Source organism: Phocoena phocoena, chromosome 9 (assembly GCF_963924675.1).
Source record: "Phocoena phocoena chromosome 9, mPhoPho1.1, whole genome shotgun sequence".
Taxonomy (NCBI): domain Eukaryota; kingdom Metazoa; phylum Chordata; class Mammalia; order Artiodactyla; family Phocoenidae; genus Phocoena; species Phocoena phocoena.
The window spans coordinates 57,820,651-57,837,043 of record NC_089227.1 but is presented as its reverse complement, the minus strand read 5'-3'; the positions used below and the strand labels follow the sequence as shown (position 1 = coordinate 57,837,043).

Below are 16,393 nucleotides of genomic sequence, written 5' to 3'. Positions count from 1 at the left end.
AGTCACACAGCCAGCATTTGAACCCTGGCCTGCCTGACTCCAAGTCCCATGCTTTTAACTAAGATGCAAGATGTAAATTTTTCATTCTACTCCATAGCATATCTGTGTTGATTTTCCTATTTAAAAAACTAACTTAGGGCTTCCCTGGTGGTGCAGTGGTTAAGAATCCGCCTGCCAATGCAGGGGACACGGGTTCGAGCCCTCGTCCGGGAAGATCCCACATGCCATGGAGCAACTAAGCCCGTGCGCCGCAACTGCTGAGCCTGCGAGCCACAACTACTGAAACCCATGCTCCGCAACAAGAGAAGCTACCGCAGTGACAAGCCCACGCACCACAACGAAGAGTAGCCCCCGCTCACTGCAACTAGAGAAAGCCCGCACGCAGCAATAAAGACCCAACACAGCCAAAAATAAATAAATAAAATAAATCAATTGAGGAAAAAAAACCTAACTTGAATGACCTACACTGAGAACACTTGGTCCTCCTGGAAGAAGCAATATGTTTAGCCTGTGGTTTCACCCACTCCCTGGCGCACTGCATACCCCAGTTGAAGAAGCTCAGCAGTTAGCAGTTGTACTTAGAATAATAAACGAAAGCACCAGTTCCTGCTTTTCTCTATAGTCCAGATTTTGAGTAGAGGTTTATGAGGAGGGAAAAAAGAAGTTTTAAGAGCAACAGAACCAACTTTACATCTGAAAATAAATGAGTACGTGGCTGCCGGGTGCAAACAATTCTGTTTTACATTGTCATTCCTTTCTTCTTTTTAAATCATCACCATCTTGTAGCACAAAACTGAAGAGCTCAAGGCAAAACTTGTAGCTTTATTACAGTTTGGTTCAACATATAAAATCCAGTTTATGCATATAGATTATATTGCAAAAGCCCTTTAAGAAATGTGCCAGCCATGTTCCAAGTGTAAAAGTAGACATTTTAAGACACTGTAACTCTATTGTAACATTTTTTCATTGGGTGTTTGAGCAACTCAAAGCTTTTACCAGGCATGAGAGCTATCTGCTGACTTACAAAATGCCGCAGTGTAATGAAGACAAATATAAAGGAATTTTGTAGGCAGAATGTGAAATGGGTTGGGTAAAATACCATGTTTAAGTGCAATGGAATTAGTTTACGATGAATTGTATTAAAATAGTCAAAGCACAATTGGTGAGAGGGTGGGGTACGGAGGGGAGTTGAGAGGTATGGTTATGGTCTGGTTCTTCGCTTAGGCAGTGGGCACAAGTGTATGTTTTTTTCACCTAAACATTTTCATATACTCTATTCACTAGGCTTTTCATCGCAGTTTTCAAAAATGCAGTTGACATTTGCTCTTTAGGTAGGAGATACCATTTCATAGATTGTTTTGAATCTCTTAGTACATGAATTTATGAAATGCTAGATTAAACAGTGAGAAAAGAACAAAGTTTGAATGTAACTAGCATAAGAGAAGTGTTGAAAGAATAACTTTGAAGTTTCCGAAGTGAAACTACCAAGAAAAGTCACCTTTCCCTTTATGAGTAATAAGATCACAACATGAACACGTCTTTCTCCGTGATCTTCCTCCTGGTACAGTGCTCGTACCCTCTTATTGAAAATGCTTGGGCAGGTTTGTTCAGTCATTTGATAAATGTTTGCTAAGATGGGCCTGGCAGCGTGCTAGCAGAGATGATAGGGACTCGGGTCCTTTCTTTTCAGCTAATGGCTGGGGAGACAAGACCTTCAATCAGCCTAGGAAATGTTAAAAACCCAAATAATGGTATGAGAATCCAGAGTACAAAAAAGAATCAAAGTTTTCATGAAGCCGTAGATGTTCAGTGGCACAAACAATAAATACTACCAACCTACAGATGAAGGAAGTCCTCTGGAGCTGGGGGTGGTTGGGGAGCTTCGAGAGCAGGTGTACTTTCTGAGGGTCGAGAGGACCTTCCCAGAGAGGCAGTCTTGTAACTGAAGGCAGTGTAGTGAGTACGGAGTCTATGTGTATCCATTTCCTGCACAGAGGGTTTGCACTGGGAAGAAAGGATCCTGACTTTGAGGAACTTTAAAACAAGGAGCTAGAAGATAATTTCATCATGTAGGAAAAGGGCAACGTTGTGAGTTTTTGAAGTTGGGACCTATGAACAAGCCCCTTTCCCAGGGTGGAGTTCACTGTCATAACCCTCCGGCTCTGTATATGGTCCTGGTTACTCATAAATGGCCCCTTCCACTGTTGCTGCAGGTTCATGACAGACGCTGCCCGCCGAGAGCAGGAGTCCCTAAAGAAGAAGATTCAGCCGAAGCTCTCGCTGACCTTGTCCAGCTCCGTGTCTCGAGGGAATGTGTCCACGCCGCCTCGCCACAGCAGCGGAAGCCTTACTCCCCCCGTGACCCCGCCCATCACCCCCTCCTCTTCATTCCGCAGCAGCACTCCAACCGGTGAGTGGCTTGGCCCATGGGAAGTGTGTGTGTGTGTGTGTGTGTGTGTGTGTGTGTGTGTGTGTGTGTGTGCAGTGTGCTGGGGGCCGGGGACAGATCATGATTCAGAGCCACCTCTTCTTTGACCCTTTACTGGTCCCTATAGCGTTTGCTGATTCATTCATCTATTTATTATGGAAGAAATATTTATAAATTATCATTTATAATATGCATGTGATAATGGTTTTACAGTTACGTTTTCAAGCCTTTACTGTTTGTTATGTATGAAGTGATGCAGTGTCTTGGATTTCCTTCGGTCAAGTTGAGAAGTAGATCAAACAAGATCGATTGTATGTTGTTTATTGCCATGTGCTGATTATCGTTGAAGCTGGGCGACGTATACATAGGGGTTCGTCATACCATTCTCCCTATTTTTGCTTATTTAAGAAATTTTCCATGAGAGGATGATTAATTTTAAAAAATCAGAGTGCCTCCCATGTGCCCGGCCCGAGCTCTAGTAGTGAGCCCAAGGAGACCCCTCCCTATTCTTCCTGATGGACTGAGGCCTAGTGGAAGATGCTGGCATTTTAGGGGGCCAACGAGAACACTCCTTCTTGCCTTCCCCTCCCAAATGGAAGCAATTTGAAAAATAAAACAAGACTCGGAGGTGAAGATTAAAATTGACTTTATTACTGCATAGGGCTAAACTGCCGAATAGAGCTAGCTAGCATCTGTAATAACTGTCTTCCCTGAGTTGAACTTATTCCCAAACATTCCTTCTAAGCTTGCCTGCCTGGGAGCAGACCAGAGTGCGCCCAGGCCCTGAGCTGAACATGCGCAGAACCTTCTCCCAAGTAAGAGATCCGTTAAGTCAGCAGTGATAGAAGATGGTAGAAAGAGGCTGGAAAGGTCCCCTCCTCTTCTTTTTTGCATCTGAGCACAGGGAATATATTTCCCCTCACTCCCATAGGGGTATAGACAGGCATTCATCCAATAAATACACCAATAAATATAACATTGTAACCATAAACTCGCTATATGGAAGAACTCAGTGATAGGAGAGCATACAGAGAAGGGCTTGACAGGGTCAGGAAAGACTTCCCTGAAAGGTAAGTAGGTAAAGAGGGAAAGAAGGCGCATCCCGCCAAGCAGACAGCATTTTTCAAAGGCTCCATGATGGGGAGCCTGGCAGGTCCCAGGTACTGAAGGTCGGCCAGGTGGTGGGGTGTTTGTTAGATGAGACCAAGGAGGTCTGCAGGGACCAGGGCACTTAGGGTGTCATCCTAAGAGCAAAAAGAAGCCACTTAGAATCACACCATCACTTCAGTAGCATTGCCCCTTGACCATGGGTGAAAATGTTTATTTTTCTCTTACAGTTTATGTATTTCTCTTTTATCCATCTCCCATCAAGGGAGGTGACCGCAGTCATATTTCTCAGTGTTTCAGAATATAACTTTCACAAAATAGTAATTGGGAAAAGGGATTCCCTAATAAGTTCGGGGAAATGTTGGGTTAGACAAAAGTAAACTGGTTTCTTCAATACAGGGCTTTAATATATACATTGTTATTCTCCAAGAGGAGGGTTTAGAAAGCTTTCCAAATTTAGTCACTTTGATTAGAGGACCTCTTTTTCTAGGGGCATGTCTGGGGGCTCATGGTTGGCAGATACCCTGTGTTCCATCAGGACTGGACATTTTGAAGACAGGATAAGTGCGCAAGGCAGACAGACTGAGTTCCTACCGAACTTCGCCCTTTACAAATCACTGATGATACCCATTACTTAGGTTTCTGTGTGAGAGTTAAACGTGATAGATATGCATGCCTTAAACACTCAGTAAATGTTCGTCTCTGTGGTCCAGAGTCTTCAACCAGTTGCTTCAGGAACAGAATCGGAGGTCATTCTATAGAGGATGAATTGGTTTCATTTGTGTTGGGCATTTGTCCCTTTCTTTAGATAGACCACCGTGTTTCTCTTACATTTTATTTCGTGAAGATTTACTTTCCAGCATCTCTGTGTAACATTTACTGTGTAGATCTAAGGAATGCCATGATAGTGTAGTGTAATTCTTCAACTCTCTTTTCTGAGTATTTCTATGAATATTTATTCATATATAATGTGAATTATGGGGGCAGTTTTATACCTGGCTGTGTTTTATACCTGACTTAATATGGATTGACTCATAGCGAGCACCAGATAACCATGACCTCCCCAATTAATAATGGGAGCTTTAGAACCCCATGAAAATAAAGACATTTTAAAAGTGAGAGTTTATTATTTTTCATGTAAGAATGTTTGGAAGAAATGGAATCATTTCCTTTCCTTCAGACGTAAAGAAATCTTTCTGACACCTTGTCTATTTTAGCAATTTCCCACTGAGAGAATTAATATATGTTGTGGTAAAGATGTATCATTTTCAGTCTGTCAGCATCATTGGTAAGTTATTTGCTGCTTGAATAACATTCCATGTAAACATCAAAAATTAGCAGGGGAAATGGTTTCTTAAACCCCTACCCTGTACCATTTTGACTGTATACATTTTTCAATGTTTGAAATGTTATTTTACCTGTAGTTAGAGAGAGCGGCTTATTTTGCCTGACTAATGTGGTTTCAGTCACTTTCATTGCCAGGTTATAAGTAGTTTTCCATGTTTCTACCTTCTAAATTCACTCTTCCAAGTTTCACATTCAGGATGCGTTCCTGGTGCAGAAGTAATAGTCATCTTGCAGAAAATTTCATTTATAAAGTATTCTTTAAAATATACTGTCTTAGTATGGTACTGGCACAAAAACAGACATACAGATCAATGGAACAGGATAGAAAGCCCAGAGATAAACCCACACACATGTGGTCACCTTATCTTTGACAAAGCGGGCAAGAATATACAGTGGAGAAAAGGCAGCCTCTTCAGTAAGTGGTGCTGGGAAAACTGGACAGGTACATGTAAAAGAATGAAATCAGGACACTCCCTAACACCATACACAACAGTAAATGCAAAATGGATTAAAGACCTAAACGTAAGGCCAGACACTATCAAACTCTTAGAGGAAAACATAGGCAGAACACTCTATGACATCAATCACAGCAAGATCCTTTTTGACCCACCTCCTAGAGAAATGGAAATAAAAACAAAAATAAACAAATGGGACCTAATGAAACTTCAAAGCTTTTGCACAGCAAAGGAAACCATAAACAAGACTAAAAGACAACCCTCAGAACGGGAGAAAATATTTGCAAATGAAGCAACTGACAAAGGATTAATCTCCAAAATATACAAGCAGCTCATGCAGCTCAATAACAAAAAAACAAACAACCCAATCCAAAAATGGGCAGAAGACCTAAATAGACATTTTTCCAAAGAAGATATACAGAATGCCAACAAACACATGAAAGAATGCTCAGCGTCACTAATCATTAGAGAAATGCAAATCAAAACTACAATGAGATATTACCTCATACCGGTCAGAATGGCCATCATCAAAAAATCTAAAAACAATAAATGCTGGAGAGGGTGTGGAGAAAAGGGAACCCTCCTGCACTGTTGGTAGGAATATAAATTGATACAGCCACTATGGAGAACAGTATGGAGGTTCCATGAAAAACTAAAGATAGAACTACCATATGACCCAGCAACCTTACTACTGGGCATATACCCTGAGAAAACCATAATTCAAAAAGATACATGTATCACAGTGTTCATTGCAACACTATTTACAATAGCTGGGACACGGAAGCAATCTAAATGTCCATCAACAGGTGAACGGATAAAGAAGATGTGGCACATGTATATACAATGGAATAGTACTCAGCCATAAAAAGGAAGGAAATTGAGTTATTTGTACTGAGGTGGATGGACCTAGAGTCTGTCATACAGAGTGAAGTAAGTCACAAAGAGAAAAACAAATACTGTATGCTAATGCACATATATGGAATCTAAAAAAACGGTACTGATGAACCTAGTGGCAGGGCAGGAATAAAGACGCAGACGTAGAGAACAGACTTGAGGATACAGGGCGGGAAGGGGAAGCTGGGATGAGGTGAGAGAGTAGCACTGACATATATACACTACCAAATGTAAAATAGATGGCTAGTGGGAAGCTGCTGCATAGCACAGGGAGATCTGCTTGATGCTTTGTGATGATATAGAGGGGTGGGATAGGAGGGGTGGGATAGGGAGGGTGGGAGGGAGACTCAAGAGGGAGGGGATATGGAGATATGTGTATACATATAGCTGATTCACTTTGTTGTACAGCAGAAACTAACACAACACTGTAAAGCAATTATACTCCAATAGGGACTTCCTGGTGGCGCAGTGCTTAAAAATCTGCCTGCCGGTTCAGGGGACACAGGATTGATCCCTGGTCTGGGAAGATCCCACATGCCACAGAGCAACTAAGCCCATGCACCACAACTACTGAGTTCACACACCACAACTACTGAGCTCGCGCACCACAACTACTAAAGCCCACGTGCCTAGAGCCTGTGCTCTGCAACAAGAGAAGCCACTGCAATGAGGAGTCCGTGCACCACAACGAAGAGTAGCCCCCGCTCGCCACAACTAGAGAAAACCCACGTGCAGCAACGGAAGACCCAACGCAGCCAAAAAATAAATTAAAAAAAAATTTTTTTAATTATATTCTAATAAAGATATATAAAAATATATATATACTCTCTTGACTAGACAGAATTAGATCTCAGTTTCATCCTAGAGTTTCAAGTATTTTTTAAGGATTCTGGAACTAAGATTTATTTTGCAATTTCTAAACCCTAGGGGAATCTTCTTTTCTCATTTTTTTCATTTCCTATCCTCATTTGTTTTGTGTTCTTTTTTAATGTACTTTTAAAAAGGATTCACTTAAGGAAAGCTTAGAATGGATTAAATTGTGGGTCAAGAATCTTTTCTATGAAGGACCAGATAGTAAATACTTCAGGCTCTGCAGGCGATGGGGCCTCTGTTTCAACTACTCACCTCTGCTGCTGTAGCAGGAAAGCAGCTATAGAACTATGCAAACAAGTGGACATGGTGTGTTCCATAAAACTAAAAGTTTTTGTGGAACCTTATTTACAGATTTGGTCCACAGGCCATAGTTTGCCAACCCTGGTTTAAATCACAAAGATAAAGAATTAAAGATAGGGGACTTCCCTGGCCGTCCAGTGATTAAGACTTCGCCTTCCAACATAGGGGGTGCAGGTTCGATCCCTGGTCAGGGAGCTAAGATCCCATATGCCTTGGGGCAAAAAAGCAAAGCCATAAAACAGAAGCAATATTGTAACAAATTCAATAAAGACTTTAAAAATGGTCCACATCAAAAAAATCTTTAAAAAAGAAGAATTAAAGATAAATGTGATCACTATGTATAAAATAGTCAACAAGGACCTAACTGTATAGCACAGGGAACTATACTCAATGTTTTGTAATAGCCTATAAGGGAAAAGAATCTGAAAAAAAGTCTGTCTATCTATCTATCTATCTATCTGTATGACTGAATCTGTTTGCTATACACCCGAAACTATCACAACATTGTAAATCAACTGTACCTCAATTAAAAAAATATATATATATAAATAAAGATAAACGTGATTAAATTCCCTGAAAATAAAGTATTAAAACAATTCATACCATTCTCCTTTAAAAGTAATAATAATCTAGAGTATAACTACTGAGAAGGAAAGGCAACTTAGATTTTTTACTATATATGCCTATGTATGATTATTTAATCCTAACACCAACCCCACTGAGACAGCATTATTAATTCCCATGTACAGATTGAAGAAATAGAGGCTTGATAAGGTTAATTTGCACAAAGTCCCATGTCTGTCACTTCCAAAAATGAGGTCTTTCCAGTGTACTCATACTTTATTTCCACATTAATCATTATTATATTAACACCTTTTCAAAAACTTCATTAGAGATACGTTCGGTAGATTACTCCTTTCTGCCCGTGCACGCACGGTAAGCACTGCTGACGTCTCCCCCGTCCACTGCCATCATGTCTAAGTCAGAGTCTCCCAAAGAGCCCGAACAGCTGCGGAAGCTCTTGATCGGAGGTTTGAGCTTTGAGACAACCGATGACAGTCTGAGGAGCCACTTTGAGCAGCGGGGAGCGCTCACAGATTGTGTGGTAACGAGGGATCCAAACAGCAGGCGCTCCAGAGGCTTCGGGTTTGTCACGTATGCCACTGTGGAGGAGGTGGGTGCGGCCATGAATGCAAGGCCACACGAGGTGGATGGAAGAGTGGTGGAACCAAAGAGGGCCGTCTCGAGAGAAGATTCTCGAAGACCTGGTGCCCACTTAACTGTGAAAAAGATTTTTGTTGGTGGCATTAAAGGAGACACTGAAGAACATCACCTAAGAGATTATTTTGAACAGTAGGGGAAAAATTGAAGTGATTGAAATCATGACTGACCGAGGCAGTGGCAAAAAGAGAGGCTTTGCTTTCGTAACCTTTGATGACCATGACTCCGTAGACAAGATTGTCATTCAGAAACGCCACACTGTGTATGGCCACAACTGTGAAGTAAGGAAAGCCCTATCTAAGCAAGAGATGGCTGGTGCTTCATCCAGCCAAAGGGGTCGAAGTGGTTCTGGAAATTTTGATGGTGGTCGTGGCGGTGGTTTTGGTGGGAATGGCAGCTTTGGTCGTGGAGGAAACATCAGTGGTCCAGCTGGCTTTGGTGGCAGCCACGGTGGCGGTGGCTGTGGTGGCAGCGGGATGGCTATAATGGATTCGGTAATGATGGAAGCAGTTTCGGAGGTGGTGGAAGCTACAATGATTTTGGCAATTACAACAATCAATCTGCAAATTTTGGACCCGTGAAAGGAGGAAACTTTGGAGGCAGACGTTCTGGCCCCTGTGGTGGTGGAGGCCAATACTTTGCCAAATGCGAAACCAAGGTGGCTATGGCGGTTCCAGCAGCAGCAGGAGCTATGGCAGTGGCAGGAGGCTTTAATTACTGCCAGGAAACAAAGCTTAGCAGGAGAGGAGAGCCAGAGAAGTGACAGGGAAGCTACAGGCTACAACAGATTTGTGAACTCAGCCACGCACAGTGGTGGCAGGGCCTAACTGCTACAAAGAAGACATGTTTTAGACGATACTCATGTGTATGGGCAAAAGGACTGTATTTGTGACTAATGGTGTAACAGGTTCTTTTCGTTTCTGTTCTGTGGAAAGTGTAAAGCATTCCAACAAAGGGTTTTAATGTAGGTTTTGTTTGTTTGTTTGTTTTTTGGCACACATGCTGTTGATTGCTAAATGTAATAGTCTGATCATGACGCTGAATAAATTGTGTCTTTAAAAAAAAAACCAAAAAAACCTCATTAGACCTTCAGCCATTTAGCTGCCCCAGTTACTACTTCTAAAGCTAAAATACAAAAATAAATACATTAAGATAGGAACTGTGGTTCACCTTCATTCACAGTAACCCTCACTTTTACCCCGGCTCCATCGTTCAAATAGCAGGTCAGAACTGAAGAACTTACCAGTTTAGTTTAGTCAGGGTTTTCTTTAAGGGTGAGTTGGAGCTGACTCCAGGGAGCCAGCTATTAAATATTCAGGCTTGCAAACCAGCTGTTAAAAGCTCACCCTGAAATTGTCCATGGGCTCCACTCTAGATACCCTGATCCGGTTGGTGGGTTGGGCATTGGGGGTTTTTAAAACCTCTCTCTAGGTAATTCCAACCTACAGCCAGAGTTGGGAAACCACTGCTTTTAAACGGGACCCCTCTTGTCATAGATGTGTGTTTTCTTGCCTGGGTTAACCTGTATTCCACTTTGCTTGGAGAAAAGTTACTGTAATCTACTTGCTTAGCTTCCAGACATGAGTCCAATGGGACTGAACAAATGCCTGCTTATGTCTTAGTGGTGCAGCCGTGGAAAGAGTTGGCTGGATTTCTGGTTATAATATCACTGCACAGTCTCTCCTGGAAAATATTTGCATATATTTTTTGGCCCACTTGGGAAAAATTCAAGTATTAAACCAGAGAAAGGTACCAAAGGAAATTAAACCAATTTTTTTGTTTTCTTGTTTAGGCGGCCTATAATGACCATGAAGTCACAGATTATATCTATAAATTCGTAATTTAAGTTTCTGCATTGTGTTGTTTCGTTTCATATTCCTGTGTCTCCTGCTATCTGGCCTGATAGTAGACCTTTAACATTCCTTTATAGTTTTGACAATAGGTTGCTCGGATTATAACATTTTGCAGTTCTCCGGAGTTACTAATAAACAGCAAATCATTTTAAAAAGTAAAGTATTAATTTTACCCTCAGGATGGAAATGACTGATAGAACTGACAAAATTTAGCTTGACATTTAGAAGCTTTGTCTGAGTGGAGTTGAGGTGAACTCTCCCCCAATCCCTTTATTTTTAGAAAATGAAATATACCTAAACAGCCTTACTAAAGGCAGAAAATCTGAGAGGAAAAGATAACTAAGGTGAGGTGGAAACTAACATAATTCCACCCACCCACCCAAAAGAAGAGAATGAAACAGAAGGAAAAAGCTCAGAGAGATAAATCCCATCCTATTTAATGGCGGAAAATAAGAAAATTGAAATTTTTTAGCCTGACTGAATTTTGTGACCTACTTATAAAGTCCTGAGGCCAGGATTTGGTATTTCTAACAGATTCTGCCCTAAAGAGTTAAGTATCTGGACCATGCCTAAAAAACATTCTCTAAACTCTTCCCATTGAGAAAACGGCCTTGATTTATATTTCCCTTTTCACATAAACGCGCCGTCTTAAGCTGGAGAATGACTTCATGTCGCAGTACTCTCTGGCTTGCGTATATGCAGGGTCACTAACACACCCTTTCCTGGCCTATGACTTGTTTGCTTGTTTGTTTATATACTGCTTTGTTCTAATCACTGGCCTTTCATCTTCTTCGTTGATTGACTTGTAAAATTTTTATCCTGCTTCCTGAGTGTTGTGGTCCAGTCTTGTAGCTAATTTGCTTCCTTCCCCACTGCATTATACGGATGCTTATTTTTAATCTCTTACTACTCAAAGCGTTGGTTAGAGTAAGGATGGCGACGATGAGATAGTACTTCAATTATTTTTCCTCAACTACACCACTCATAAGAGACCTTCCCAAACAAAACATTTTCTTGACTTGAAGAAAGCAATCGAATCGATGCCGATCTGTAATAATAATAGATTATATCTTCATAGTGCACAAAAACATTCACATCACCATTTATTAACCCCACTTTAAAGACAAAAGAAATCGAGGCTCATCTAAGTGAAAACCGGCCCAAGTTCAGCAGTCCCCAAGTGAGTGACCCTGTTTTCCTCAGCACCAGGATGGGGTATCTTCTCATTTCACATAATTTATGGAGCATCTGTTTTGTTATAGTCACCGTTCCAGGTATTGGGAGTACAGAAAAGCAGAAGGCATAGCCCTTATGGATTAGAACTTACATCTCTTAGTAGAAGCAGGTTATACACATGTAGAGCAGACACTTAATGAACATGACATACACACAGGTGGACTAAATTACTAGCATGGATGATTAGCTAGACAAGATAGAGGTACACATAGAGTCATTCTTTCCATACTGTTTTAGTGCAGTTATCATCTATATATTCACATCCACAAAATGTCTTAGAAATTGTAAGGCAATGTGAATTCCAAACCAGTTGGAATAAGGTGAGATCAGTGGGAAAGTGATTTGGGGCACACAATTTTAAAGCATGATCATTATGGTATGTCAGCTTAGGGAATTCGTAAGCAGACCCAGATATGTTGACAAAAGGTATTCTGTAAACCTGGAGTTTTCTGGGCCATCTTCTAAAACCCTGGGAACATAGAGGTAAAGTGGTGAGAGCTTTTGGCATCAGAGGGATCTGGATTCAAATCTTGCTTCTGCAGCTTGAGAGGTAGATGGCCTTAAACCTTTGTAAGCTCGGCCTCCTCATGTATACATTGGAGACAGTGCCTACCTCCCCATGAGGATTAATGTGATAAAGACAGGGACGGAAACAACTGCTTGTGTTAACACTGTCTCTACTTAAACCTCCAATTTAGAAAGGACATTAGCTCTGAAAGCCCCACTCTGCATCCAAGGCACCCAGTGTGTTAAGGAACCACCGGGTCAGTGGTGGAAATGGCCGACACGTCAGGCTGTCAGGGCTTCTTGAAGTAGCTATACAGCACGTTCAAAACAAAGCAAACATTTTGTGCTCTTAACTGAATCCTGCCCTTTTAGACAGTATTTCACCAGCCCTGGCCAGGACCACTTGTGCATGTTTATTTTTTGTCTGTACTAACCTCAGAGAAGATTGATTCCAGGAATGTGCATTACTGGTGGCATTTGCTAATTATGTGCTTTTGGGCATGGGCATATTTTCCAGGGGAAGGGGTGTCACATCTGAGAACAAAAATGACACTATTTGTTATCAGAAATACAGGAGCATTTAAGATAACCATTCTATGACCGGAGCTGGTAGAAGTAAAAGCGTTAGCAGGTTGATAGATTTTTATAGTTTGTCTTGTTGTTTTAGTAAAGGTAGCAATAATAACGCTTTTAATTGTGGAACTTCAAAGCGTGAAGAAAATGGAATATTGGATGTTTCTAGCAGATACGCACACTTATCAACGAGCTCTCTCCCCTCCCTTGTTGAAGGATGTGCCCACATAGGCCCAACCGCCATCACTGTCTGGGGAGGCACCCCTTTGTCCCACCGTCTCTGTCAGATGCCCCACTGAACATCTCACTGATCAGATATGTCAAGGTCTTAGAGCCATGTAAAGGGCATCTCAAGGTCTTCGGGACCAGTGAGTTTTGAGTACAGTGTCCGGGAAACTCCTTGCCCTCTTTCCTGTGAAGGGCAGAAAACATCCTCAAAGCTGCTCTGAGAGGAGAGGGCATCAGATGTCACTGTTCCTCCACCCAGCCAAGGAGGGAGAGCCCTACAGAGGTCATGTAGGTTCTCCAGGGCTTCAGGCTTCAAAACCAAAGTGATGTTGGCTGAGCAGTGCCACTCTAGGTATTTACCCAAGAGGAATGGAAGCATACGTCCACAAAAGACAGGTGCAAGGATATACAGGGCAGCTTTATTTGCAATAGCCCAGACTGTTAACTAGGCCATCTCCAGGTACACGTATAAACAAATTGTGATCTGTCCATACAATGGAATACTATTTATAGTGATTAAAAAAAACAAAAAAAAAGAACGAAGTACAGTTACACCCAAAAAAAAAAAACCCCACCGTGGATGAGTCTCAAAAACATTATACTGGGGACCTCCCTGGTCGCACAGTGGTTAAGAATCCACCTGCCGGGTTTCCCTGGTGGCGCAGTGGTTGAGAGTCCACCTGCCGATGCAGGGGACACGTGTTCGTGTCCCAGTCTGGGAAAATCCCACATGCCGTGGAGCGGCTGGGCCTGTGAGCCATGGCCGCTGAGCCTGGGCGTCCGGAGCCTGTGCTCCGCAACGGGAGAGGCCACAACAGTGAGAGGCCCGCGTACCGCAAAAAAAAAAGAATCCACCTGCCAATGCAGGGGACACAGGTTCAATCCCTGGTCCGGGAAGATCCCGCATGTCGTGGAGCAACTAAGCCCGCGTGCCACAATTACTGAGACTGCATTCTAGAGCCCGTGAGCCACAACTGCTGAAGCCCGCGTGCCTAGAGCCCATGCTCCGCAACAAGAGAAGCCACTGCAATGAGAAGCTCGTACACCGCAGCAAGGAGTGGCCTCCGCTCGCTGCATCTAGAGAAAGTCCGCGCGCAGCAACAAAGACCCAACGCAGCCAAAAATAAATAAATTTATTTAAAAACAAAAAACATTACACTGAGTGAAAGGAACCAGACACCAAAGAGTACATGTGAAATTCAAGTAGAGGTAGCTGATCCGTAATGATGGAAATCTGAATAGCAGTGGACTTGGGGAATGTGGGGAAGGGTCGTACCCAAGAGAAGTTTCTGGACTGATGGAGATATAGTCCATATCTTGACTGAAATGTTGGTTACACAAAGGTAGACATTTATCAAACTAACTGAATTAGACACTTAAGATCTGTGCATTGGATTTACCTCAGTTTAAAAAAAAAAAAAGTTGTTGGCCGAGGCAGAAATGAGGAACCGGAGCCCACAACTTCCACTCACTCCTTGAAAGAGCAAAGAGCATTTCCTCTGCTGTAAACAAGCCATTTAAGAACAAAGGAAGTAAATACACGCAGTAGTTTAAGAAGAAAATCTCTGGAATTTCCTCTCTGTTGAAGAAAGACAGCAGAATCCTTTATTCTCAGCTTTGGAACTCTGCAGAAACGATAGCATGGTCAAATAAAACAATTGCTACACTTATTAAATGAAGAACTAGTTGCCAGACACTGGGTCTCAAGACACAGAATCAGTGTTTCCGATAGAAAATTATAGCATCTGGGTCTTCCAGTATCCAAAATATTTTGCTTTCCATGAGACAGTGAGAATTTTACAGGAAAGAAAATTAAAGCTGCTCAGTTTCAGCCTGCATCAAGCACATCCTCTGAAACTCTAAATAAACCCCGTTTCTATAATGGGCAGCCACTTGATAACAGCTTATCTTCAGATTTAACATTTGCAGTGACAAAAAGGCATCAACAGTTTATCTTCTAATGAAAATATCTTCAGGTCCTACCATTTTGGCAATACCATGCTTAATCATTTACATATAGTTATAAACGTGAATTTCATCTCTTCTCTTAACTGTGTTATTGTTTAATCAAACTCAATAAAAAATATGTCCACTGTTAATTCCCACAAGAAATCTTGACAGTCTTTATGTCATGTTTCACCTGGTGCTAGAAACATAGTTCATGGCATGGTTTTGGCCCTCGATCCTTGTTGCTTTTTCTTTGTCCCAGCAGGGGTCTCTGCACTGGCCAAAAAATATCAAGAAATATCACAAGATAGTTATTTTAAAGGGCACACTGCCTACCCCCCAAAAGAATGAAGTCTCTTTAAGCTAGGGTCCAGAGCTCATTCGTATGCCAGCTCCCATCAGTACACACTTTCACTAATTTTCCTCTGGAAGCAAGTACCAGAACCGAAATATGAGTGCTAAAGAGAGCCACACATTGTAAGCATGGAAAACGGCGCAGATTCCACTGAAAACACAAACAAGCAGACGCTCAGCACTGCCCTACACCTCTACTGCGAAGGTGATGGGGATTTAACACCTGATGAATTCGTAGCCCAGCCAAATGTGTGTGTTTCCAAAGAACCCCTTTCATTTTCCTTCCTGTCTAAAACTCAGCATATTAAAATCAGAGAAGCCCTTTCATCTCCGTGGGTATCATAGCAGCAAACTTATTTTAATGTCTTTTCCATGTGGGTCTACTTTTAACAAAAGGATCCCCAGGCGCACACAGCTGCACCGCATTACAGACAGAATCTGCAGAAAAATGAGAATGCTTTAAGCTAATTTGTTCTTGCCAAAAAGACGATCCAGGTACAGAATCTCCCTGCTTCTGTCCCCGGGCTTTGTTCATACTCCTTGGAAAGGCACTAGAAGGGAAGTGGTATCTGACAAGAAGGGAGAAACAGGCTGCTGGAACCTTTCTGGTACCTGGAAAGGAAAGGATGCTGGCCATGCACTCAAGCCCCTTGCCACCAAACTTACATAGTTCCTCCTCGGGAAACGGGATGCTGGTGATAATTTACATTCATCAAAACAGCAACAAGTTGGTTTGATCTTATCAGATCAGAGATGTGTTTCATACTCCACTGGACTGAATTTTTCTTTAATCTAGCCAATTCAGGCTCTCTTTGGTATGGAAACACACATAGAAAATCACCCCCTGAGAATCTAAAGTTGGTTGGGAGACCAGTATATAGGAATTTGAAATCTAGTCATGCCATGATGTGCTGTGTTTTCTACCTAGATACCCGATTATTACTTTTTTTTTTCTAAAGGCAAAAAAGGTAGCCAAGGTGTTCCAGATGCTTACACGTCCAAGAACAAGTCACTCTCAGGGAACCCGCTTTTCCTCTTGTCAAAATAATTTTGAATAAAATAGCTAGACG

The 16,393-nt window shown here is 42.0% G+C and overlaps 1 protein-coding gene and 1 pseudogene across 1 annotated transcript in view; both read left to right on the top strand.

The window, feature by feature from the left end:
* Positions 1-16,393, top strand: part of JAZF1 (JAZF zinc finger 1) — a 335,532-nt gene that overhangs the window by 285,124 nt on the left and 34,015 nt on the right. Inside the window, exon 3 of the mRNA XM_065884193.1 lies at positions 2,214-2,410. Coding sequence (XP_065740265.1) covers positions 2,214-2,410 — 197 coding nt within the window. The remainder of the gene's footprint in view (positions 1-2,213; positions 2,411-16,393) is intronic.
* LOC136128485 (heterogeneous nuclear ribonucleoprotein A1-like) lies at positions 8,378-9,339 on the top strand (annotated as a pseudogene).